Genomic DNA, 27,926 nt, shown 5'->3' on the forward strand with positions numbered 1-27,926 from the left:
GTCAGGGAAAGTATCTTACTCTTTTCCTTGGTGCTTTGATGTCTATTGTCTTTTCTGTTGCATAATTTGAACTCTCTGGTGGTAGCACTGCCTTAGTTTTGTCTTTTAAGACATTTCCTAGTCTAGATACGATCAACGTGTTAACATACTTTTAAAGTTAACTTATTTTCCTAGTATAGATATGGCCTTGCGGCATGCTGAGCAAACCCCTCTCATGGGAACAGAGAGTGGGATAGACATGTCCCCCCACCGTAGACTGATCTGTGCCATAACTGCACATACAAATCTTCTAGCCCAGTAACCATGTTAAAAGAAATTAGGATGTGTTGGTATGATTTAAAATGTTCCTGATCTGTCAGAGCTGGCTTATAGCCCTGTTAACCTTTGTGTTAGCTGGAAAAATACTGCAACATATTATCAGTTTATCAGAGTTAAGCTGGCTAGTCTATTAATTACCCAGATCCTCTTTATTCCTTTTTTAAATTAAGTACTATGCCCTTCTCCAGCCCTGAGACCTCCCTCTCCTCCCATGAGTTCTCCAAAATAATTGCTAAGGGGTCTGAGATTGCTTCAGCTCTTTCCTAGCATGCATTTCCTCGTGCCCTGCTGCCTTGCCTATGTTTAACTTAACTTAGTGTTCTTTAACCTGTTTTTCGTCTGTCTCTTCCCTCCCTCCCCAACGCGCGGTGCATAGTAGCGCCTGGTCCCTACAGAGCAACCCCCGTGCACGCGCAAGTGCTACAGCCCCCTTGCAAGCGCCTTAACACGAAACGCGCAGGCGCCTTCCAGTCCCTAAAACGAGCAGAAACCAGCCCACCCCCGCCCGCTGCGCGCACGCCCGAAAGCGCATGCGTAGGGCTGCTCCCCGGATGTGGTGCCTTTTCCCTCCCGGACGCCAGGGGGCGCTTGTGGGGCTGGCCGCCTCCGTGAGTGACCCGGAAGTGAGGGAGCCCGCGGCGCGAGGAGACAACGGGGCCGCACGCGCTTTCCATGTGCAGGGAGACGCGGATCAGCAGGCGCCAGCGCGAGCCCCGTCGCGGGGATGAAGTTCGCTTACAGGGTAAGGGGGTGGCGCGCGTGCCACCGGCACAGCCCGAGCCCCGCCCCCCCCGGGCGTTCTTCTCTGTGCCGCCTTCCCCCCTCCCCCCCCGCCGCCTGGGACCCTGCCCCAGAGTCCTCCCCCCACATCCTGCCCTGAGTGCCTGGGAACCCCCCGTGGGTCCCCCGCCCTGCTCCCCCTGCGCATCCCACCCTGTGCCCCCTGCAGAGCCCCAAGGAACGCCCCGACACACACCCTGAGTCCCTGGGATCCCCCCATTCACTGGCCCCCATACACATCCCACCCTGTGCCCCCTGCAGAGCCCCAAGGACCGCCCCGACACACACACCCTGAGTCCCTGGGATCCCCCCATTCACTGGCCCCCATACACATCCCACCCTGTGCCCCCTGCAGAGCCCCAAGGAACGCCCCGACACACACACCCTGAGTCCCTGGGATCCCCCCATTCACTGGCCCCCATACACATCCCACCCTGTGCTCCCTGCAGAGCCACAAGACTGCCCCCTCAAATATCCTGAATCCGTGGTATCCTCCCATGAATTCTCCCTATATTGCCCCCCCATACACCACCTACCCTGTGTTCCCTGCAGAGCCCCCCCCCCCCCTGCCCACGACGACCCTGGAGTCCCCGGGAACAACCCATCCCTTGTTGCATGGATCTCTCTACACTGTGCCCCCATACATTCTGTCTGGACTGCCCCAAGGCTCCCCACACACCCTGCTCTGAGCACTTAATAACTGTTCCTTCTTTACCTCTCTGAACCCCTGCCTGCCCCTCCAGCACATTGAGCTCCCCCTAGGGGATTGTCACCACCCCACCCTGACCCTTCAGCATCCCTTCCCTGGGATGCTCCTTCCTGTTAAGCCCCCAGTAAGAGCACCTCTCCTTTCTCTCCCAAGTTCTCTAACTTGCTGGGCACTGTTTATCGGCGTGGGAACCTACATTTCACCCCAGATGGTAACTGCGTCATCAGCCCCGTCGGGAACAGAATCACCGTCTTTGACCTGAAAAAGTAAGTGACCTGGGCTTGCACAGTGCCTTTTCTGCTAACTGGTGTGATAGTCCAGATGGGCTATGTATAAACCACATATCTTCATTTTAGCTCCTGAAAGGCTGGCACTTAACTGGGGCTGGAGATGCTGGATAGTGAAGTGTTTGGATATGACCATAGTGATGGGAATGGGATAAATGGTAGGAAAGCTGTTCTAGTCTAGGTCAGAGTAGGATACTGTACTAAGATTTGGGGGACCTAGGTTCAATTCTTGGCTCAACCACTGATCTGCTTCTTTGAGCAAGTCAGTAAGTCGGGTAGGCAACCTATGGCAGGTGTATGGTGCAAGCTGATTTTCAGTGGCACTCACACTGCTGGGGTCCTGGCCACTGGTCATTTTAATTTAATTTTAAATAAAGCTTCTTAAACATTTTAAAAGCCTTATTTACTTTACATACAACAATAGTTCAGTTATATATTATGGACTTATAGAAAGAGACCTTCTAAAAACATTAAAATATATGACTGGCACGCAAAACTTTAAATTAGAGTGAATAAATGAAGAGTCGGCACACCACTTCTGAAAGGTTGCCGACCCCTTCACTAAATCAACCTGTGCCTCTGTAAAATAGGAGTTTTCCCTATTTCCTTGTGGTGTTTTAAAATCCATTAAAGACTGGGAGGCACACAGATGAGGGCTATATAAGGAGCTCAATAGATGATAGTATGAGAACTGAATAGAACAGAATTAGTGTGTGGCAAGTTAATCACTGAGAAGGAGGCAAAAGATTTTGCTTAGAGTACAGGCACTGCAGGCGTCCAGAATAAAAGTGTGTATAGTACTCTTCTCAAATAAAAAGTATCTCGGTGAGAGAGACGGGAACAATCTTCCTGATACAGAGGTGTCTGGAATAAAAAATGACTAGCATTCTCAAACACTACCACTCTCTTACAGTAGTTTCAAAAGTAAAAAAAAAAAAAAGTGAAGCCTATATAATAGGGTGACAGGAGATATCAGAGAATGCATATTTCATGTGTAAAGCTCTACACTGATACAAAATTTGTATCTGCATCTGATCCACAAACATGATCTGTGGATATAAAGTGGATATCTGCAGATTTGCAGGGCTCTATTGTAAAATTTGGATCCACATCCATCTGCAAACATGGTCCCCGGATGCGGATATTTGCAGGGCTCTATTCATATGCACGGATCAATGAGAAGAGTAGTTGTACAAATGAAAGTATTTTAAAACAATGAGTAAAGAAGATCAATAGTATCAGTATGCATTTGATATGGTATGGTACCCCGTGCAGTTCTGTTGTGTGGTTTTTTGTTTATTTTACTCTGTGGGAAGTGGGAGTCTTGGTGTCCCTGATCTATTTTTAACCTTCCTATCTTTAAAGGTCTGCATTGTGGCCATCATGCTGCTGACTACTAGGCAGTATTCCATTCAGCACCACTTCTTATTCATCTACAGGGCAGATGTTGAGCAGCATGAAGTAATCTCAGAGGTTATGCACCCTGTTTCCACACCACTCCCAGTCCATGCTGACCCTGCACTAGAAATCAAGCCCTACTCCTCTGAAAATGAAAAGCATTAGTATATTACAAAGTCATTAGACCGCTCTTACACCATTGTGGTTAATGTTGTTTTATTGGTTTTCTTTTCCTCCAGTAATAAGTCAGAAACATTACCATTGGCAACACGGCACAATATCACATGTGTGGGGCTCTCTCCAGATGGAAGTCTTGCCATATTAGTTGATGAAGGTATTTGGGGTTTTTTTGTTCTTAAAGGTGTGTCAGAGAACTACAGTTTGCAGAAGACAATCTATGATATTTACCCATAACTAGCCACATTTGACTAAACCTAAATTCTGAAAACGTATATTTCTTCCTCAGAATTTTCAAAGTTGTTGTTGAACCAGAATGTGGCTTCTTTAATTTTGTTCAGATTTACTATGTTAATATTTTAAAATGGTGTTACATTGAAAAGCCCCACCCCCGAAAAAGATGTCTGACTTAAAAAAAAAATCTATGTACCTATAGTTTCTTCAGAGTGTCAAACTGTTTCAGTGATCCTTTTCCTTCCTTCCTTCCTTACAGAGGGAGCTGCCTTGCTTGTCAGTTTGATTGGTAAATCTGTGATACATCAGTTCCATTTTCAGAAGCCAGTGCACTGTGTCTGCTTTTCCCCAGATGGCAGGTAAACAGGAATTAAAAAACAACAACTTTAAAGTGTAGGTAATGAATTGATTAAAAACAGACCAGTCAAGGAATACAATTTCTTAATCCATGATGTTGGAAGCGGGGGGGGGAGGGAAGTAATCAATGAATATTTGAACAGGATCAGTTTCTGTAGACTGGAGTGTGGGGGCTGGGGTGAAGGAGGAGTGAGGGAGGGAGGTAGTCAAGCTTCCCACCCTTACCCTTTTCCAGGATATTCATTCCCTGTGGTAGGGGACTATTTCAGAAACTTTACTCTGACTTCATAATGCACTTCCCCATTGGAAAATTCAAGTTCATTGGTGTACAGGTGCCTAAGAGATGCACATGTTGATGCTGCGGAGGTTGAAGTCAAGGGTTTTTGCATTGTAGGATCTTGAGTGATGTTGGAGGTATATGGGACTTACTCTGCCTCTCTCTATATATGTCCATGAAAGTGTCAAAAGGTGGGGGTTAAGGTTTGTTGAAAAAGGATAGCTTGACTATGGACATTTCCTTGCTTTTAAGAGTTTGTTTTTCTTGAGAAATCTTAATTGATTTTAATGAAAACTTTTCTTTCTGGGAGTAACACACAAACGGTATTTATACATATACACACATTTGCTGGAGTGGAGGGTACTGTATACGCAGGTGATGTATTTTACATGCCAGGATTTTGTTTTTACTCTACCTGCGTAGCAATAGTACATATATATCCTTTCATCACACAAGAAATATCCCTTTCTAATATTATTTTGTTTTGTTGTATTATTCTTGTTTCTGGCACGGAAGGACTGGTTGCTCCTGCAGTTTTGTGTATAATTTTGCTCTCCATTTTCTGTGTGATAGGAAATTCGTGATCACAAAGGACAATGTTGCTCTTATGTACCATGCCCCTGGGAAGAAACGAGAATTTAATGCCTTTGTTCTGGACAAAACTTACTATGGTCCATACGATGAAACAACATGCATTGACTGGACTGATGATTCCAAGTAAGTAGTTACACAAGTCCATGGGACTTGTGCTCCTTGCTCCCTTGCAAATCCCACTTTATTGCTCTTTATTGCAAGATACTCTTTCAAATCCCACTTTATTGTTAATTTGGTGTTCATTATTATTATTAAGGATAGTGTATATGTTGGATCCAGAAAATTTGCTCCAATAAAAATTTCATTTGTGTATGTGTGCTGTAGTCCAGTCTCCAAATTCTCAAGTCTTTCAGTGGCTTTGAAAGCTCCCTTTGATTTCTCAATTTCTCAGTCTATGTTCTTAAATTTATGCACAATTAATGTGTGTGTGTGTGTGTGTGTGTGTTTTTTTTTTAAAGCTGCCTGAGTACATATCCATAGAATATAGTACATCTTGGGCAGCAGTAGGGTACAACCATCCCTTAAAATGTGTCTCCATCTCCCCATGGAGGGAATGACTCTTATGGAGTGAGTGTAGTTGACTCTCTCTGCCTATTCAGTCCGTGACATCCCTGCTAAGACTACCAGTTGTAGTGGGAAGATCTGTCCAGTATGAATCACATGTTGAATGTCTGTACCTCTCTGTTAAAATGGGGTCCACAGAGTGGAAAAGTTTGTGAACCCATGCTCTGATCTGACTTCCCCTTTATTTTCTTTTGTAGGTGTTTTGCAATCGGTAGCAAGGATATGTCAACATGGGTGTTTGGAGCTGAGCGATGGGTTAACCTGATCTATTACTCTCTGGGAGGGCATAAAGATGCAATCGTAGCCTGCTTTTTTGAAGAGAATAGTCTAGATGTATGTAAACAAGCACACTGCTTATTTGAATGTTCATATTAAAATTGACCCAGCATTTTTCCATCTGTAGATAACCATACCGAATTTCTATTGCACTGGTATTCCAATGAAGTGTTCATAGAAATCATCGATGGAAAATACCTGTTATTTAATGTCCTGTAATTCAAAGACGATTTGCCAAATTGTCTTTAGACTTTTCCGAAACGTTTTTCTCTGTCTTCAGAGTAAATCTTATAATTTTCATGATAAATGAATTTTCTAAGACAAATGTATAGGGTCACTAAAATAATTCTTGATAGTGGAAGATGGTTATAACCTTAATTATCGAGTAAGTATTGCCACTCCCTAATCCAGTTTTTTGGTGGGTTGATATGCTGTTTAATTCAGCATATTATGGAACCCTAGGGCTATATGATGTTCATAATAGATGTATGTGTGTTTATACTCCAGCTGTACACAATTAGCCAGGATGGGGCCCTGTGTGTGTGGCAATGTGATACAGACTTGGATGGTCTGAAGCCCAGGCCTCCCAAAGACAGAGCAGAAGATAAGAATGAATCAATAGAAGACCTGGGTGAAGAGTTTATTGAAGAGCCCAAGGGTGAGGAGATTCATGGAAAAGCCACTACAAATGAAAAAGAAAGGAGAGATAAAGTGAAATATTCACGTGCTGCAAAGTAGGTGATCTTCCAACGATAACAGGGATATATAGATAGATATAACAGACATAGCTGGGATTCATTGCAATGGGCTCTATTCACTTTACATTAATATACTCTGTCTTACTTGAAGCTAGTGGACATCCCTACCCAGCTTTCAGTCATTAAACTCTATTACAGTTGCCTTCAATAAAACCCATTTCTGTCATACCCTGAGCATGTGAATAGTGATTTATGCAATTGGTGAGTAAATAGAAGATTTTCCTTCAAGGATTAAATCAGTGTTCTTGTTTTATGATGACACAAAAGATTACCTTCAAAATTAATAGTTTAAAGTTAAAAATATCGGAAATGTAATGAGGTCCAGTGTACACCATCTTGCAGTGGCACTGATAGACGTTTAGTTTCTGCTACTGTGGAGCTATATTTCTGTGAGGAAAGATGGGTTGACGTCAAAACGCTGAATTTTGGCTCAGTGACATTAGTCTCTGTAGAAGATAGGTATCTTTAAGATGACATCAGCAGTTTGGGTTACCTTTCTGAAGGAGGGCCACATTTTCAAGTGAGACTTGTGAAACACAATCTGGAGTACATAGTCCTAGAGTATAAAGAAACTTTAAATGGAATATGCAGTTGTTGGATAACATTCAAACAGACATTTATTTGACCCTGAGAATGCCATCAAATACAACACCGTAAGAGCTACAGCTACAGAAATATAAACCTCAGTACCAAGAGTACACAGTTTATGATTCCAGTGCTTCAATTACTCATTTAGAATCATCTTAAAGAATACAGGGATAACCACTTAATTTATAGAAACCACAGATGTTGGCGTTAAGTGACCAAAGGAAAATTCACAGTTTAATTCCTCTTAGCTTAACCTTAAGTGTCTTTCATTATGTATAGTCGTATGCAACTTCTGTTAAATTATGTTAGTATAACCGCTGTAAATTAGTGTCCATGGTAGGAGGAGTGGTTCAGCTAGCAGAATAAGGCAAAATGTAAATCATAAGCAGTTCGGAGAACTGCTGTGTTTTAGTTTGTTGTGGTACCACCATCAAAATACTTGCCTTATGTTGAATTGTCATTGCGAAAGTACACCTGTCATTCATCTTCACATTGCTTTTTTGGTGTATTTTCTTTGGCATATAGGTACTTTTTCAACAAAGAAGGAGATTTTAATAACCTGACATCTGCAGCTTATCACAAGAAAATGCACCTTCTGGTCACTGGTTTTGCTTCTGGAATTTTTCACCTACATGAGCTTCCAGAGTTCAACCTTATCCATTCCTTAAGGTTAGTTTAATTGTACAAGCCCTAGAGCGGGTCATTGTGTCTAATACTGAAGGATGAATGTCATGGCGTGAAAGTCTTGAACAGTTCACTGGGTATTGTAATTGGCATTTCAGTCATGAGTTGGAATTCTGAAGCCACACTGATTTGAATAGGAGCATTAATCTCAGACAGATTAACTAAAACCATTTAATTCCACTTCATTGCTTTATTAAAGAGGGGCATGATTTGAACCAGGAACTCCTGAGTTCTAATCCCAGCCTTGCAGACCCTCTTTATGGTTTTGAGCAAGTCACTGAACTGCTGTGTCAATTTCTGTTTGTAGAAAATGAGAATACTACTTAATTACTTACCCCACAAGGGTATTAATAAATAGCGTTTGTAAAGTGCTTTCAAGACAAAAAAAGATATATACCAGATGAATATTATTATTATATTTTGATGGTTGCTATGTAGCGTGGTGTGTTAAACTGAAATAGAGGATGTGTAAAGAATGAATGCACAATTTCCATTTACAACAAAGTAGATCTTTCTAGAATATGGCAAATTTTAATCTTGTCCCGCTAAGTAGCTCCTTCCTGGAGTTCATAGTTGCTTTTTTTTTTTTTTTTTAAATACAAATGTATACTCTTTACCCTGGACTATATTTTTGTTCCTTCTATCCCATAAGAAGTCTGAAAAGTATCTGAAGAAATTACAGCTTCTCACAGTTAGCTCAGGGCTATCTATCCTTTGATTAATTGAAGTTTCTAGAATTGAAATGGTGGAAATTTGTAAAACTGATTTGCATTTAAGCACCGTGGCAGTGTTTTTTGTCTGTGGTGAAATATATTTAACACATTTTAAAAACCACATACAAAATTTTTGTACAAATTACTTCAAATCCACACTCGTTTAAAAAAATAAAATTGGATGGGGTTAGGGAGAGTGTATTGATTCAATTACAGGTCATTTTGTATTAAAATATATTTACACTCCTAGGCTTTAAATAATACGTAACACTTGTACAGCATTTTACATCTTCAGAATGTTGTGCAGGCATTAAATGGGAAAGAGTTGACAGATGAGAGTAATGTGCACAAATATTGGGAAGGAAGAAATACTGTATGTTTCTGCTAGCCCAGTCCCGGGATTTGTATTACTGGGACTGCGATATCTATGGCTCTCTGATACACTCAGTTACCACAGTGATGGGCATGTATTGGGACATAGTTGGCTGTGTCCTGTATATTGAGTGGGGTCAGACACTTTTAGCTACTGCTTCCTTGACTATTAGGATCAAATCTGCCACTAGTATAAGCGGACCCAACTCCAGTGACTACAGTGGAATTTGTCCTCTTGTGCTAATGGGAACATTTGCTCTCGTGATCCAAATACGTGATGTATTTTCAGTTTAACATAGAATTAAATATGAAACTCTCATTGCACCTTTTGCATTGCTGTGAAAGTGACTCCATATGTTCTTGATCCAAAACCCTGGGCTGGCCTAACTTATGCCAGTGCTGTCTAAGCAGGGTATTTTTGCTGGTTTCCTTTACATTTATTAGAGGATATGTGTTAATTATTTCTGATTTCATAGGAACGTGAAAATCAAAGAACTTGTTTGAATAGAGGAAATCAAAACACAGTTTCTCAAATTACATTGTTCGTTTATTCTGTATCCTCAACTTATGTATTTCTTGGCATTTTTCACTTAGTATTTCAGACCAGAGGATTGCCACTATTTCTATCAACTGCACTGGTGACTGGATTGCTTTTGGATGTTCAGGTTTGTAGTTCAAGGGGTTCCTTTCTAAGGCAATATGTTGCAAGTCTGCAGGTGTGAGTTCTTTGTTCTGCCTGACCCCCACATTTTTAAGTTTTATTTGTTGTTTTATAGGCCCATGATTTTGTCCTTATAAAATCCCTCTGATGTAGTTGAAATAATATTTCACAGATGAGAAAACTGAAGTACGTAGATTAAGTGGTTTCCCTGAAGTCATGAAGCCTGTGGCAGATCTTGGAATAGAACCTAAATCTCTTGATTCCCAGTCCAGTTCCTGACTGATAAGACCATCCACCTCTAACGGGAGTACACTATGGCACGAGCCTGAACATAGGTTATAGTTTACCTTCATTCTGGGTTACCTTTTTTCCTGCGTGCATCTCTCTTTATGATATAAATTCTTCCTTCGCTATAAGTTATGGCTGGATGGATGCACCAGCTAACCTCCTCCAACTCTGAGCTGCAAATCTAGTCCATAACCAACTGCCATGCAAGCTGAACCCTTCCCCTCTCTAAACAGATGTATTTCACTTAGAACCCTTCTCGAGCCCATGGGATTGAGTGAAAGCCATTCGATATTCCATGCAGTAACCCCTTGGCCAGACCGATAGAAACATTAGATCGACTGCTTTTGGTAGACATTAGATCTCCTGTGTTTCATTAATGTTGAGATATAGTTTGGATTCACTTAAAAAGGCAAGATTAAAAAAAATATTTCACATGAAAGACCAATTTCAAGCTTGTGTGTGTTTTATTTTTATTTTATTTTATTCTCTTTCTAGTGATTTTTTTTTTAATGGTTTTCCTCCATCTTTTTTTGGCTGCTCATCAGGACACATCTGTCTTCTGCCAATGACAGCAGCAGTAGTATTGGCTTGGCATAGCAATAAGAATGCTAAGTCAAGTAACAACTGCTGATGTTTACAGAAAGTCTGTCGCTTTGACTTTGAAATAATCAGACACCTTGCATTCTATTATGGTGGATGTATACATAACACAGGTTATCTGTATGCACATGATTTTTTATAAATGGGAAGGATGTTGTATGCAAGTATTGTATGTAGCCTGTATACGTCAGTGAATCGGAATTACATATGTATCCTCTCCTCCATTATGTTTACAGGTCTGGGTCAGCTGCTGGTGTGGGAATGGCAAAGTGAGTCTTACGTGCTGAAGCAGCAGGGCCATTTCAACAGTATGGTCTCATTGGCATATTCTCCAGATGGGCAATACTTAGTTACTGGCGGGGATGATGGGAAAGTAAGTCAGTCAGTTATTTAAAACTCTTGGCTTGCAAAAGTGTAGTGAGCGGTACAAGTCTGAATACACTATAGAGAGCATTGTTACTGTAACTGACAAATCATTTTTTTCATCATTTTAAAAATCATGTTTTTGGCCACAATGCCTATAAGTGTGTTTTGGAAGCTAGGAAGCAATTTTCTTTCCTGCTGCCTCTACATTCTGGTTTGTTATTATAGGGATGTTCTTGTGGGCTCTGCTGCTTGTATTACTTACAGTTTCTAGCAGTTAAGAATTTGATTTGGAACAGTTGCAGATACAATGCAGCATAAAGAAAAAGCGTGGCCAAATTGTGGGCTTGACAGTAGTGTCCCTAATACCTATCCACATTAACACGCAAGCATAGATGGTGGATTAATGGTGTACCAGTACAGACGACCCTCAATTATCCAAAATTCTGAAACACCCACCAAGCCATTCTAACAGTCGGGGTGTACCAGTCTCAGAATAAATCCAAAATGAGTTTTATAGTTAGATGTGATTCCTAAACAAAATTTTTTCAAATGTACCATTGCAGATAGTTTCTGTTTAAAAAAAAAATGGAAGTGTCTCTTAGTTGAGACTTGTATTGAAGCTGTAGATTAGAGAGAGAGCCAGGCTTTGGATTTTGAAATGGGCCATTTGTCTTTTCTAATTATGGTCTGGAGACTTAACAGTTTATATATCTGAAATAGATACATTTTCTCCCACTCTGAAATTTGGGGCTGGGAAAGAAAAATAGCCCCACTGCTGCCAATCAAATTTAGAGTTGACTGGAAATGGGAATTCATGTACTATGGGAAATTACAAAACTTGAAAAATGAGAAAATTAATTCTGAAACATAACGAAAAATCAAATTTCCCACAGAATGGGAGTTCTGAAATTTTGTTTAGAAAAAGTCAAAACGACAATTTGATTTGATCTTTTCAAGAAGTTTCTTACACTGCCTGCAGCCTGGGCTTACCCTGGAGCTGAGGCTCCTAGGCCAGGGAACTCTCCCCCGGTTGGAGAACAGGGAAGCCATGGAGCTGTGAACATTTTTCCAACAGAAATTTGAAATTTTCCTGCAAAATTGAAATCTGTGGAAAAATTAGTTTTTGTGTAAAATGAATTCTGTGTCCGAAAATCATTCCAATGGAAAGTTCTCAAACAGCTTTAATCAGACTTTCACCTTGCATGTGTGTTTCACTGAGATTTTACAAATAAAAGGCCTGATCCTGCATTCCTCACTCCCAAACAGAACTCCCACTGGCTGAATTGGGAGTGCTGTCTGAGTGAGTAAGGCATGCAGAATTGTGCTTTCAATTAGAAGAAATAATGAAGCTATGCTGGAGCGTTGGGATGTGAGTTTATGATACAGGAGTTCTTAGAGGGCTTTTCTTACTTCTTTTGCAGGTGAAAGTTTGGAACACCAGTAGCAGCTTCTGCTTTGTCACTTTTACGGAGCATACCAGCAGCATCTCTGCTGTAACTTTTACCTCCACCGGTTATGTCATTCTGAGTGCTTCCCTGGATGGAACAGTGCGAGCCTTTGATCTTCACAGGTAAATCCTCTTTAAGCCTCAGTGCATCACCCAGTTTTGTCCAAAGGTTATCAGGATCTTGTGTTTTCATTCCTAGTCTCTAAATACTGCCAACCACAGTCCCCAGCAGTCATAAAACCTTCTCACTCTTCAAATCTTAGTGCTGTTTTATAGGTTTAAAGTGAGTTTATCAGATTTTGGCTAATAAGTGAAAACAGTTATTGTGAAGCAGTAGGGTAGGGAGTCTGAATTGGCTAGCCAGCTTGTCTGGTTGTTGATGGAGAGATGAAATATTGAATTGTTTTAGATCCTCATTCTGCATCTGGAACGTATCATTTCTGGTGTTTTTTTTAAAGCTTGATTCGTCTGTATTTTTTGCATCATCAAGCATCTTTGAATACAAAGAAAACAAGTATTTCCATAGGCCGTGTCAACACTACACAATTATGGGCTGTTGTTCCTTTATCCTTGTGCCTCAAATAGCCTTCTAAGAGACTCTGTCTGAGACTGGATCTAGGTGCAGTGATTTGGCCACCACAGTTGTTACCTAGAGGCTGACAGTTCAGTAAGAGAAGCCATGATCTCTGGCTTCAAAAGTCAGTTAACTGATAAAGGCATGTGTCTAAAGGAACATCTCCACTAGCTCACTCAGTAAAGGAAACTAATAAAACATATGGGCATAGCTGTTGCCGATCTTTCAGCAGAGGGTGTGTATAGGGACACGTGAGCTACTCCATCATTCACATAATAGACATACGTATATTTAAAAAAAGAACAAGCATCTTCAAAGATGAACATGAATATTTTTTGGAGATTAAAAAATAGCATCTTCACAAATTGTCCAGCGTCCCTGAGTCAGTCTTGAACTCATTCCTATTGAGCAAGTCATACGTAACTCCACTGGCTGAGCAAAAATGTCTTTTTTTTGGATGTCTATTTTAATTTCTGTATGTAGTAGCTTTGCAAAGTGTACTCCAGATTTAAATTCTTACACTTCTTGGTTTAAAATGCTATTTTTAAAAATATATAAAATATTAAAATGTGAAATACTTTAATTTTTGTAACCTATTCTTAATGCTTTTTAATTGTTTAGACATATACAAATATATATTTTTAAAATCATGTTTGCATATTGTTTACAACAGATATCGCAATTTCCGTACCTTCACTTCTCCACGACCAGCCCAGTTCTCTTGCTTAGCAGTGGACTCCAGCGGTGAGATTATTTCAGCTGGTTCCCAGGACTCGTTTGACATATTTGTCTGGTCAATGCAGAGTGGCAGACTGTTAGATGTAAGGAACTGAGATTGTTCTAGAACACTCACTATTAACATAGAAAGCACTATGCTTATGTTAAGTATCTTTTAGGTTAGTTAACCCTGTCTGAGGGTTATGTGTTGTGGAGGAGATGCAGCTATATGTATAAACTCACATTAGCCGCCTTCTCCTCCCCCCCCGCCCCCCCGGCAATCTATAATTTGGTATCTCTGGACTATGCTACATTTGTGTCTGTGGGGAACGGGTTAGTTTTCAGCATTCTTGAGTGGCTGACTAAGAGCAACCTAGGAAAGGTCTACTGGACCTTTCTGGCTGCCGAGTGAGCACAGCTAGTGCATAAATGACGTCTTATTGAAGGGAAAGAGGGAAGATGTATACAGCCAGAAAGAGTATAGACTGACTACATTAAAGTGTGGTACCTTGCAGAGGGTTAGACTGAACACAACACTAGCAGTTGAGAAACCCTCTCCTCTCCATGCCCACTATCACCTCTTGGGACAAGAACTCAGCCTGTGTTGTCCACTTCATTATGACGTAGACGTTGTAGGAAGAATCTTAAGACTAGAACACAGCCTGAGGACGTTCTTGTTACAGTGCAGAGCTGGACCATACTCTGCTCATGGCAGGCTGGGAGCAATAGAAGTGAAGAACTTGTGGTTTTCATGAAAAAGTTTGGGATTAAATTCCGCACTGTGGCTTAAGAATTCTGGATTTTTCTCAGAGGTTTGTTACTTAAGGAAAGACATGACTCTGAAGGGCCATGTTCACCACCTCCATGGCTTCCACTTGCATACTGGACAAGGGTATGGCCATGCCTTAGACATCCACACTAATGCGAAAGCAAACTAGGTGAAAAAACCCGGCTGATTGACTGCGGAATAGCTTACTGAGCGCAGGGGGTCAGTAAGGATAGCAGATGAATTTTGTTGGAGGAGAAGTGTGTGGAAGCCCTGTACTTCAGTATTGCCTCTTTTTCAAACACCTGTTTCTGCAGTTAGGGGTTAAAAAAAAAAAATACTCTACAAGCACATCTGTGGTTTCACATTTACATTCATTCCAATTAGGAAAGGAAATTCATTTCACTTTCTTTTTTTAATTACTTACCTTTTAATCAGAATTGCAACAGGGACTTTGATTCGGAAAACAGCAAATTGTGAAATGGTTTCAGCAGTAGGCCAGCCTTAATCTCTGGAGAAATGATCTACTTATCAGTTCCTCTGGCTAGTTAGTTATACATTTAAAAAAAAATCCATTATATTCCTGAATTCTAAGTTGATCGTCTTACCAGAGGAAACAAAATAGCGAGTACTACGGAATTCTGTTACCTAGTTTCTATTTCCTGTTCTTTAAGATCCAAAGGAAGTCTTTTCCCATCTCTGTACACAGGAATGTACCTGCATAACATCCCTTGTATTGAAAAAATAATATGCTCCTAAACATATGTAGTAAGGGTGTCCACAGCCTGTGGACATAATCACAGTTTTTGCCACATGATTATATGTTGAACTCAGTTTCATTTAATTATTCCATATTATTTTTTTCTTACTCCATTAGGTCTTATCAGGTCATGAAGGTCCCATCAGTAGTCTGTGTTTTAACCCAATGAAGAGTATCTTAGCTAGTGCCTCTTGGGATAAAACGGTCAGACTCTGGGATATGTTTGATAGCTGGAGAACCAAGGAGACGCTAACACTGAACTCAGATGGTAAATTTCATTTCATTCTATCTAACCTGTCACATAGAGGCAGTTTTGTATGATCTGTGTTATTCCATCAAAAATATATTGAGAATATCGTAGTTGGTGAGGTCAATCAGTCAACATTTATTCCTGGGGAAATTCTGTGCCACTGCGCACATGCAGAATTCATGTCCCGTGCAGATTTCTTTGCTTCCCCGCAGAAAAATGACTTTCTGATGGGGAAGCAAAGGGAAGATGCAAGATCGGTCACGCACCCCTCCCCAGCAGCATGGGTGCATTGTTTTGGGTGCCTGGAGCAGCCAGCAGAGAGGTAAATCACTGCGGGAGGTGGGGACACCCCAGCGGGTGCCAGGTCAGTCCACCCCCCATCCGTCCAATCCCCCTGCATCTGGACACCCCCAGGCCCAGACCCCCCCACACTGATCCTCACCCCCCGCACCCAGAGCCCCCTGTTGAGTCCTGGCACCTGGCCCATGGCTCCTACCCTGAGCTGGGCTCAACTGCTAGTCCTGGCTAGGGTGGGGGAGGTGCACACTTCTCTTGCATGGAGCGGCTGGGTCAGACACCCCGAGAAACCTCCAGCTCTGCACACCCTCCCCCCTGCTTCTTGCCCCCATCGCTCCTCAGCTGTGTAGGGAGGGGTCACTGTATGGGGAGCTGCCCCCACGTCCACCCAACCCATGTGCACCAGTACCCCAATACCCAGACCCCTCCACCGAGCCTCACCCCTCTATCCAGACCACCCCCAGTCGAGCCCCACCACCCTGCACCCAGACTTCCCCATGCACTTGAACCCCCATCCTTACGAGCCCCAACCAGCTGTACTGAAAGTTCCTTTCCCCTAGCACCCGGACCCCCCGCTAAGCCCCAACCAATTTCGCCTGGACCTCCCTGCAGAGTCCCATTGTCCCTGTACCCAGAACCCCCCAATGAGCTCCTGTGCATCTGGATTTCCTGCACCCAGATTGCCCCCCTACACTAAGTCCCTCCACACTTGGATTCTGCTGGGTTGAGCCTGCCTGCCCACACCTGGTTGCTAGCCTTGGTGAGTTGCTTCACCTGCTACTCCCGAGGGAATTCTGCACCAAAAAATTAAAAATTCTGCTCACAATGTTTTAAAATTTTGCAAATTTTATTTGTCAAATAAATGTGGAGACTCCAGCCTGGCAGTGTGGAGCATAGGCCACTGGCTGCACAAAGGTGGAAGATCACCCTGCAGCCTGACCCCTCCCCACCGGACATAGACCTCTGGGGCAGGCCTGGCCCTTGCGCTCTGTCGGGGTCAGGTGCAGCCTCACCGCCAAGTCCGTGTCCTGGGGAGGGAGAGGGGAGAGGCTGCAAGGTGATCTCCCACCTTTGTGCAGCCAGTGGCCTGCGCTCCCCACTGCCACGCTGGAGCCTCCACATTTATTTATTGACAAATAAAATTTTCAGCATTTTAAAATATTGTGAGCAGATTTTTTTTAAAAAAATTTGGAGCAGAATTCCCTCAGGAGTAAGCATTTTATTTGCCAATCTCAGACTGTAGTTTTCATTGCTGCTGTTTCACATTATTTGGAAACAGTCAATAGCTCAAAAAGCCTTTGGTGCTAGCTACCTGGGTTTTTAGTCAGCTTAGCATTGTGTTTTGTTATAAAAATGTGAATGTGTGCCCTCTTATTCTAAATCTTGCTTAGTAGAGTCCAGAAAAAATGTGTTAAGACTGAAGTACATTTTTATTCATCAACCAAATTCTCTGCAGTTCTTGTTGTTGCTTTCCGCCCTGATGGCAATGAGCTTGCGGTTGCTGCCCTGGATGGACAGATAACTTTCTGGGATCATGAAAATGCAGTGCAGACCGGATCAATTGAAGGAAGACACGACCTTCAGATGGGAAGAAAAGAGTTGGACAAAATAACAGCCAAACAATCTGCTAAGGCAAAGTATGTAAAATATTCCTGTAGCAATGACAAGAAATTGACTGTGCTCAATACTCTTGCTTCTTACCTTTATGTGAGGGTTTCAGAGTTTAGCTGACATCTGAATATCTTGATTCTGAGATTCAGTTTTAATAACTTAAATATCTTCTGACTCAGTGTGCTGTCCATTCATTCTAGACCTTTTTTTCCCCTGGTACCTTCATCATAGGTCAGAGTCACTCATGCATCAAATCCTGAGCATCTGTTCTTTCTCCTAAAGTTGATTCATTTATATCATATTAAATCTTTCATGTCATGCTGTGCATCAGTTAGAAGTGACAGTAAAAGGCATACACAGTTATAGTTTTGTGAGTAGCTGGTATGTAGGTGATTCATTTCAGAAGATGTAATCTGAGATATCCTGCTGGTTTTATTATTCAGGCAGTATACATTTTTTTTCAATGCATTAATAACAATCAACTTTAAAAAAATCTCACAAACAATGAGCACGCCTGGTATTTGAATGCCTTTGATAAGAAACCTTTCCTCTCATCCCCTCACCCCAAAAAAATGAGGCAATAACTCTTTGAAAAATATATAACTTTCAGTTGTGAACACCAGTCAGCTGCTGTCTTTGAAATAGAGCTAATCATTTAATAGTAATTTTTTTTCTGGCTCTTCTGAATCATTTTAATTGCAGATAAGACAGGTATGAAGACCTTGGGGAAGAAACTAAATCTTTTGTAGTGGATATTTGTCTCATACATGGCTTACTGCTCACTTATGTTGATGCAAATCCATCCCATAATCCTAATTGCAGGAGTGTATGGTACAGATGGGGTGTTAAGCAGAGGCTGGTTTGTTTTCCCTCTAAGGGAGGTTCAAGCCCAGAGGGATTGCAAAATTGCATGTCTGAGAGGAAAGAAAAGTGTGCTTGATGGAAAAGCCCAGGAGAATTGTTTTGCTGTTGACGTGACATGGCTGTATTACAAGTGGAGTAGTACAAACATTAAATAATCCTCACAACACCCTGTGAGGTAGGGAAGTACACCAACAAATCTGTTGAAATCTGCATTGTGATAATTCACAATAAAGAATTTGAGAAGTATTCAGTCATGGCAAAACAATTCTGTACATTAAACACATTAAATTAATGACTGTGGAAGATTAAACTAGGAAAGATTTTTTTATTCAATAGCAACTTTGGTTCATTGTCTTTCCGTTGTATTGATGTTGGATGTTTGCTCAAAGCTCAGAAGTAGGGGTGAAATTATGCATTGTATATTTTTTCAGATCTTTCACTACTCTGTGTTATTCAGCTGATGGCCAATCTATTCTGGCAGGAGGATTATCAAAGTTTGTCTGTATTTATCATGTGAAGGAACAGATTCTTATGAAGAAATTTGAAATCTCATGTAATCTTTCCTTAGATGCAATGGAGGTAATTGACTATCTCAGTTTGTTTTGTTTGTTTGTTTGTTTGTTTTTAAGACTGTGTTTGTTTTTGCTATAGTGTCTGATAAATGAGGTTTGCCTTAGGAATATTTTATTACTTAAGTGGGAGTTCTTTTTGTTGGTACTGAGTAGCAGACAGTCACAGGTGAAAACACCAAAAGAGAGAATAAAATAGCATAACTACTGGACTACAAGAAACCCAAAAGCAGCCAAAGTGCTTGGTCTTGAAAGTGCAGTTTTCTTGACAATGAATGATAGTAAAGTCAATTTGCAATTACATTGCATTTCAAGAGTGTGAGATTTTAAAATTAATGACAATCTTGTACTGAATAATTTTCTTTGTGAACAACATATTTGTGCCAAAGAATGGATGCAGCGCGCGGGGGCGGGGGGCACAAAAGTTAGAATTATGAACGTAATCTGACAGTATTGTCAAATGCAAACATTTTCAGTTAATTTAAAAGTAACTACAGTATTGCAATATCTTCCATCACTCTTCCCTTCTTGCTAGGAGCTCTTAGATCTCCACTTCTCATTCTCCTTACCTTGAATTGTCATGGCCACTCTCTGAGGAGGGCTGACCTGGGCTTTCTTTGAAACCCATTAATGAACACTCCTAAAACAAGTAGAGGTTGTTGTAAGGTAAACTGAGGGGCATTCCCTCCCTTGCCAATGGCTGAGCATTGATCCCACAGTACTGCAAGCTTCAGTTTCTTCCAGGAGTTGGAAGAGACTCTTGGATGAAAGTACAAAGCAATCACCATTAGGCGACTGGGCTAGCCCGTTAAATGTTTGTGAATTACTCAGTTAATCCTGTTCAGAACTCTCTCTATATATATCAGAGGTTCCCAAACTTTTTACATCGCGCTCCCCCTCCTTACCCATGTTCCCTCCCCCCCCCACCCCGAGGCGGGGCGTAGCCGTGCCCCCTGAACATTCCTCTGCGCCCTCCCTAGGGGGGAATGCCCCACAGTTTGGGGACCTCTGCTATACATGTATTCTTCAGATACAGGGAAACATGTTATGTTGGAGAGAAGTATTGTAGCAAATGGAATATGAATATTTTTCAGGAGTACTTGGATCGTAGGAAAATGACTGAATTTGGCAGCATGGCGCTGATTGATGATGGGGCTGGGGATGAGGATGGTGTTGCCATTGCTCTTCCAGGTGTAAAGAGAGGTAAGTTCAGTTCTTAATCCCACTGGTAGTAACACTGCTTTTTGCCCTTGGCTCCATGGGATAAAAAAACCTTCAACTCTGGGTCAGTGTGGGATGGACAAGGGGTGATGCTATTAGACATGTCCACCGCCCCGCCAAAATTGTTAAAGCTAGTTTGAAAACATTGTGCAGATGTAATAATCGGTGACCTGTTGTTGAATACTTTCTCATAGAGGTAATAGGAAACAGATGCACTGTGGCCTAGTGAGTAGAGCATAAGGCTGGCACTCAGACTGGAGTTCAGTGCCTGGCTCTGCCAGTGACCTGCTTTATGACTTTGGGCAAGTCATTTTCTTCCCTCTGTTTCTCCTCCTACACTTTCTGTCTTGTGACTGGAAGCTCTTCGGGGCAGGGACTGTCTCTCTCTCCCCGTGGAGCGCCTAGCACAACGGGACCCCGTTCTCAGTTGAGGCCTCTGGAGGCTATTGTAATACAAGATGACTGATTACATTTGAGTGTTTGATGAACATCGTGTCCAAAGTAGTACATGGCACATTGGTATTGCTCATGTTTGAGATCCGAATAACAGGATGATAAGGAAAATAGCAAAGTAACCTATGAGCCGAAAGGAAATCTGATACCTCAGGATTTTTTTAAGTGATCTGTTGGTATCTGTCACCTTACCAATATCTATCATGCTCGCCAAACTACCATTTCTGAACCTGTCACACAATGGTTCAGTGTTCCTTTGTCGGATGTGTTTTTGCTGATTCGGCGACAGTAACTCCAGGGTGAGGGTTCGTATCCACAGTGTGAATATTTAGTTGGATGTGTTGATGACTTGCTTCTCATTTCTTGTTTCAGGTGACTTGAGTTCTCGGCACTTTAAACCAGAGATAAGAGTGACATGCCTCTGTTTCTCTCCTACTGGTGGGTGTTTAACAGTAAATGTAGTTTATCAGTAATGTTGAGTCTCCCGCGGGGGCCGCCCCCCCCCCCCCAACCCCCTGCAGAAGGACTGAGCAATGGATGAGAACTGATAGATGTGAGTCTCTAATTTCTGAGTCATTAATTCAAATTCACCCCAGATTTAGGGTGATATAAAGACACTCTCATGCCTCTGGTGGCTCTCCAGAGGCTTATGTGAATGAGTTGGTGGCCTCAGTCCAGTCACAGAAAACACCTCGCAGAAACCACTGTTACTGATATTGTCACTTATTGGCCCCCTTATTGGCATTCTCTGCAGAGGGGCTGATTTCTTGTCCATAGCGGTGATCCCTCCAGAACATGTTACAGTGTTGTGTATTGGGCATATTGTTGCCTGCGTTGTTCCTATGTTCTGGATAACCAGAAGATTTAAGTTCATAGTGCTGTCAAGCTGGCACCTTTCACAGACCGTGTTTGATCAATAAAACCATCTATAGTATTGAGAGACCTCCTCTTCCCAAATCACTTTAAGCAAGCATGGGAAACAGTCATCACCGCTCCCCAGAAAAAAACAAGTGTGTTGTGTTTAAATATCAACTGCCATTTCTCTTTTAGGACGAAGCTGGGCAGCGACCACCACAGAAGGCCTTCTCATCTACTCACTAGACTCCGGACTAATCTTTGATCCATTTGAGTTGGACATTGACATCACACCTAGCAGTGTGCGCAAAGTGCTGAGTCAGAAGGAGTACACCATGGCCATCGTCATGGCCTTCCGACTGAATGAGAAGAAATTAATTCAGGAGGTCATAGAGACTGTACCGTGTAATGAAGGTAAGCAGGGCTCCCCTAAAGTTTAATTAAGCTAATTTGAGATCCAGATGTGTAACCCCCTTTGAGCTGAAGTCTGAGGGCAGTGTGTAGCCCTTAAACTTCCTTTTATTACCAAACATTTTATATTACAGCAAGCCTACTGCATGTTTATGGAATGTTGTGTTAATTCAGGACACTAGTCCTTTCTACCTCAGTACTGATATGTCTAAAGAGGAAGGGGGAGAGAGTCTTGCAGCTGAAAGTCAAGAAATCTAATTTCTATTTCCTCTCTGCCACTCTCCTTTTTGACCTTGCCCAAGTCACTTAACCTCCCCTCTGTTCCTCAGATTTATATCTGTAAAATGGGGATAATGTTCACCTCACAGGGCTCATGTGTGGCTTAATTCCTGAATCACAAAGTACTTTCAGATGTTTGAATAGAAATGGCTATAGATGTCATTGTTCTTCTTGTATATAATAAAAAGGCACATTTTACTATTATACATTACAGTGCATACATGCTGCTAATTAATCATCACTTATTTGGGGACATAATTTTCCTGAACCAAAGAGCTTAAAATGTAACTTCACAAACATAGGAACAGGAGACTGAACATGTTCAAATAAAAATGTCATAAAGTAGATAAATCTTATGCGCTGATATTTTTATGTGGCAAGGAAGGAAGAATATAGAGGGCAGAAGTCAATGGTCAGAAGATGCAGATTTTTTGCATTGGTGTAGGAGAGAAGCTGCTTGGCACACCAGGAAAGTGATACTGTTCCGGGTGTGGGGAGCAGCATGGAAAAAGGCAAGAAGGGGAGGAAGCGACAAAAGTGAGCAGGGTGTGGGGTTGGGATGGGTAGTGATCAGAAATGGAGGCAGGAGGCAAAGCCTGAGGATGAGGAGTTGGAATTTCAGGCAGAAAGATATGTGGGATAGGAAAGGAATTCAGGGAAGCAAGTAGTAGGGGAGGAATGTGGTGGTGGTAGAAGAGGAAGGCTATTTTAGCTGTTTTATGTTGGATTGAGGGGAGAGTCAGGAAGGCTGAAGAGAATCCAATCTAGGTTGGGGAGAGCTATGCCGTGAACCAGGGTTTTGGCAATAGGGCAGGGGTGGCCAACCTGAGCCAGAGGACAAGCCAGAATTTACCAATGTACATTGCCAAAGAGCCAAAGTAAAACGTCAGCAGCCCCCCATCAGCTGCCACCTCCCCCCGTTCCCAGCGCTTCCCGCCCACCGGCAGCCCCGCCAATCTGCACCTCCCGCTCCCTTCCCGCACCTCCTGACCAGCTGTTTTGTGGTGCACAGGAGGCTCTGGATGGGAGGGGGGGGGGAGCGAGGGAATGCCAGGCTCAGGGGAGGGGGGGAAGGGGTGGAGTGGGGGCAAGGGCTTGTGGCTGAGCCAGGGGTTGAGCAGTGAGCACCCCCCTGCACATTGGAAAGTTGGTGCCTGTAGCTCCAGCCCCGGAGCCGGTGCCTATATAAGGAGCCGCATATTAACTTCTGAAGAGCCACATGTGGCTCCGGAACCACAAGTTGGCCACCCCTGCAATAGGGATGGAAAGGAATGGGAGGATTTTAGAATTGTTTTACTTAAGCCATGGAACTCATTGCAGTGACGTATCAGAGAGTTCAAGGACTTGTGGCGATTCAAAAAAGGGATTATCCATTTACAAGGATGATGAGAAAATTCAGACTCCTCAATTTTCCTTCCCTTTCCTCCCACCCAGTTATTCCAGTTGAAAGCTTGATGGGTTGTTGTTGTTTTTTTAAACAGTTGATGTTGTCTGCTCATCGCTCCCAGAGCTGTATGTGGAAAAGGTGCTGGAGTTTCTAGCCTCTGCCTTGGAGACATCTCATCACTTGGAATTCTATCTTACTTGGGCTCAGCGGTTACTGATGCTACACGGACAGAAGTTAAAAACAAGGTGAGTGGACTTGAAAATCAAAACACAGAAAATTGGACATTTTAAGCTAAAGTTTAAAATATTTGTGAGACAATTAAGAGGCTTCCAGCAACTATCTTTCAGATTCTGTATTGAAACATACAACCCAAATACTTGATTATTATGACTTCCCATTGACCCCAGTATAGGTTGAAATGTGAGTATTTGGGAGACATAACATGATTCCTGCAGTAAAGTTGTAGAGGAGGCTCTCCTAGATTGTAGGTAGAACTTTGTTTGAACTTCTAGCTTTAGTTAATAAATGCATAAAGCTATAAAGAGCTGTAAGAAGACTTGTGGGAACACTGTTCTTAAACAATTATTTACATTTGATGCAATTGACATCGAGTTGGGCAGTGTTTCATACCTAAGCATGCTGACTTTGCTTATGTTTTTTGTAGTCTGTCAATCACAGTTAACGCCTGCGATTAACTAAAAACAAAATTAACACATTACTCGCATACCTCTGGGTGGGGAGGGAAGCATTGGGGGCCTGAAGCCCTGAGCCGGGATGGAACCCTGCACCCCGAGAGGCGCTGAAGACTGAAGTCCAGAGCCCCTAGTCCCGTGGTTCTCAAACTTTTGTACTGGTGACCCCTTTCACATAGCAAGCTTCTGAGTGCGACCCCCTCTAATAAATTAAAAATACTTTTTAATATATTTAACACCATTAGAAATGCTGGAGGCAAAGCGGGGTTTGGGGTGGAGGCTGACAACTCCTGACCCCCCATGTAATAACCTCAGAATCCCCTGAGGGGTCCTGACCCCCAGTTTGAGAACCCCTGCCCTAGCCTATATTTGAAAATATAGAAAACCTACAAAAATATTTAAATAAATGGTATTCTATTATTGTTTAATTGTGCGATTAAAACGGTGGCTAATGGAGTTAAATTTTTTTTAATCTCGTGCTTAATAGGGATTAATTTTTTTAATCACTTGACAGTCCTAGTTTTTTGGAAAGCAGTGTGATGATTTCTGTATTCTGCATTCCTGCCTAGTTCCTTTCAGGCAATTAGACAAGATATGAGTGTTACATTCAGCCCACCTTTCTTTTAGAGTGTTTGGGCAATTGGAATGAGGACACTGGGCAAATTAAAAATCTGACAGCTCTTCTCAACTACTATTTGGGAGTCACCATAGACCTGAGGAAGAAGTGATTATGTATTCCTTTCCTTGCTGCTGTGGGGTAAAGAATGAGTAGTTATTCACACATCATGCCATCATTTAATGAATCCGAAATGGCAAGGAAGACTGATTCTTTCTTTTGTTTCGTTACAAAGTAGCAGTGGATAGTTTGTGAAGCCAAATTCCTGCCTTGCTTTTCTGGAATTTATACCTTGAGTCAACTTCATTATCATGATAGCAAAGAGAATCAACTCGGAAAAGTTGCCATTGGACCTCAGAATGGAACGTTTTCTGGGGCTGATTTTTACATTGGTGCTTGGGAGGGAGAAGCATTTGACTAGCTCAGCTGAAGCAATATGAGTGATAAATTGAATACATATGTTGTACGGAGCTAAAATTGTACACAGGTTTATTGGTGGACACAGCACAAAGTTACAAGGTCACTTGCTTTTATTCAGTGATATTTTAGATTTAGAACATAGATATGTAAAAACAAGCTAACAATATAACAGGCTTTTTTTAATTTTGAAGAATAATGTTGAAAAGGGATTCTAGAAATCCATGTGTAAATACAGGCTACACAGTTAATTGCTTGCTTTCTCCTTTATAGGTCAGGGAAGCTGCTGCCCATGATTCAGTTCCTTCAGAAGAGCATCCAACGTCACTTTGAAGATGTTTCTAAACTGTACGTATTGCTGTCCTTTAAATCTTTTTCAAACTTAAAACATAGTCTTGTACAAAAGCTTAGGGCTATTGAATGTTGAGAGGGAAAATTTGTGTGATGTACTTAGATGAAGCAGGACCTAACATTTAATGTTTTTTTCTTCTGGTGACTTGTTTTTACAGCTGTGAGTGGAATCGCTATAATATTAAATATGCTTTGGCCATTTCCCAACAACGGGGCATGAAACGTCCTGCAGAAACATCAGTGAGTGAAGAGGAGTTGGAGGAGTCTAACAGCGATTATCTTATGGAAGACGCAACCACGCATTCATAGGACAACTTATTTTCCCTTAATTTTCCTATTTCTTTTTGTTTTTTGGGGACCTACAGAAGCAATCACTTGCGCCAGTGGTATTCACTGAGATTAAGTGGCCCTCATAGTGGCTTATTTTGTATATGTTGTGATATAGGCTTGGAGTAATCTGCAAAGATACAGAAGCTGGTTCGATTTAGGATAGCTAAAGTGTAATCCATACAGTCCCTAAAACATGGCTTATGTCCTCCCTCTTCCCGTAACTGAGGGAGCGAGGACGAAGCTGATCAGCTAGATTTGTATCTGAACTCAAACAAGAAGATACTTGTGTTCATCTGTCAAAAAAGATAAAAGCGCAAGTAAAATTATTGTTTGGTGCGTTTATTTTTGATAAAATGTATATACATATACAGGCATTTTAGGCATTGCAAGTCACTCTCTAAAGTCTTTGCTGTCACAATATTTCTGTGCCCCTGGATTAAACTCTTTTTTTAGTCATTTGTGTGTGTGTGTCACTTTTCATTAAACATTTGGAGGGTTGCATATTGACCTCAACTCCATTTCGAAATGTTATCCTAGTTGCATTTAATAAAATAATAATTTTATACATTCTAAAATTATCCAAACTTTAAGCTAAATATTACCCAAAAAAAGGAAAAATATTTGGAATAAATGTCATACCATAGTGTGAACAAATATGTGAGCAAAGATTCTGTGCAGGACAACATCTGCAAGGAATTTAATTGGTTAATGATCAAGGGTATTGCAGTAAAGATTTATGTCCAGAAATTTCCAGCCTGTTGAATGCAACTTATACCACTATGTAACCAAATCAGAAGAACATTAAACATCTGAATGTTTGTTTCTCTTTTCTTTTTTTTGTTTTAACATGACAGCTATTGTATTTTTTTTTTTTTTAACAGTACAACCAGGGTTCATTAGGATGTCAGATTCTACAGGTTTGGGTCTCTCAGTTGCTTTAAATGTGAGTCAACATGAGCACCAGTTAATTACTTTTTTGAGATTCTGGGTATGGAAAAAACATGCACGTCTCTTATGCAATACATTAACAGATCTCTATTAGAGAAGAATATCTCACAGATTACAGATGGGGATCAATCACAAGTGATCTTCTATTGAATTCTGTTTTGGTGGCAACACTTGGCAAAAAGGTTACTGAAAACTGTTACAGAGAAAATGTGCATAAAAATGTTTAGATGTAGAAAAAAAATCAGTTTGTATGACTCAACGGTATAAAATAAATATTACTGTATACTCTGGTGATTGAAGTAAATAAATATACCAGTGTAAAACTGTTTTTCCATGCTTATTCTTGCAAATGACTGCTTCCTTCCACTGTTATCCAGGACACAAGTCATTTCTATTCACTTCACTGGCCACGGTGGGTAGTGTTTTACATTCTTCCTACATGATTGTTTATCATAAAAAAATCTTTTCACCGTTGTTGTTTTTATTGCCCTTTTTTTTTTTTTTTGGAGTCCCCATGTTTTGCCTGTGTTGCAAGATGTCAAAAAAAGATAAAAGGTATTAAAAGAGTGAAAGAGCTGGGGACACACATCAGTGATGGCACTCTGGATTGTTTCTTCTTTTAAAAAAAACCTCTTATTTTATCAAGTGCAAAACTGGTTTTACGGGCCTCTCCCCTGGTGTTGAGAACAGGCTGCATAGAAGGGAGAAATCAAATAAACGAGGAAAGAGCAAATGTTAGGAGAGCCAAAAGGATTATAGGTGGATAGGGACTGTTAAAATCATGAAATCTTACATAATTGAGAATAAAGTTCTACATCAGGGTGACCAACCTGTGGCTCCGGAGGCACATGCAGCTTTTCAGAAGTTAATATGCGGCTCCTTGTATAGGCACTGACTTCGGGGCTGGAGCTACAGGCGCCAACTTTCCAGTGTGCAGGGGGGTGCTCACTGCTCAACCCTGGCTCTGCCACAGGCCCTGCCCCCATTCCCGCCCCCTCCCCTGAGCTACTGTGGCCTCGCTCCTTCCCCGCCCCTTCCCCTGAGCCTCCTGCAGGCCACAAAACAGCTGATCAGGAGGTGTGGGGAGGGAGAGGGAGGCACTGGTCGGTG

General features: G+C 41.7%; 1 protein-coding gene across 1 annotated transcript; it reads left to right on the plus strand.

Moving 5' to 3' along the window:
- Window positions 1–940: 940 nt before the first annotated feature.
- On the plus strand, window positions 941–27,139 carry PWP2 (PWP2 small subunit processome component). Its single transcript, XM_034753795.1, has 21 exons — window positions 941–1,060; window positions 1,961–2,073; window positions 3,732–3,826; window positions 4,163–4,262; window positions 5,111–5,254; window positions 5,893–6,028; window positions 6,479–6,705; window positions 7,843–7,986; window positions 9,681–9,751; window positions 10,872–11,008; window positions 12,423–12,571; window positions 13,696–13,843; window positions 15,383–15,533; window positions 17,269–17,449; window positions 18,719–18,866; window positions 19,951–20,059; window positions 20,903–20,968; window positions 21,581–21,799; window positions 23,557–23,707; window positions 25,461–25,535; window positions 25,697–27,139. The coding sequence occupies exons 1-21, from the start codon at window positions 1,043–1,045 to the stop codon at window positions 25,845–25,847; spliced, it is 2,733 nt and encodes a 910-aa protein (XP_034609686.1). The 5' UTR covers window positions 941–1,042; the 3' UTR covers window positions 25,848–27,139.
- The last annotated feature ends 787 nt before the right edge of the window (window positions 27,140–27,926 follow it).

This window comes from Trachemys scripta, chromosome 1 (genome assembly GCF_013100865.1).
Source record: "Trachemys scripta elegans isolate TJP31775 chromosome 1, CAS_Tse_1.0, whole genome shotgun sequence".
In the NCBI taxonomy this organism is placed as follows: domain Eukaryota; kingdom Metazoa; phylum Chordata; order Testudines; family Emydidae; genus Trachemys; species Trachemys scripta.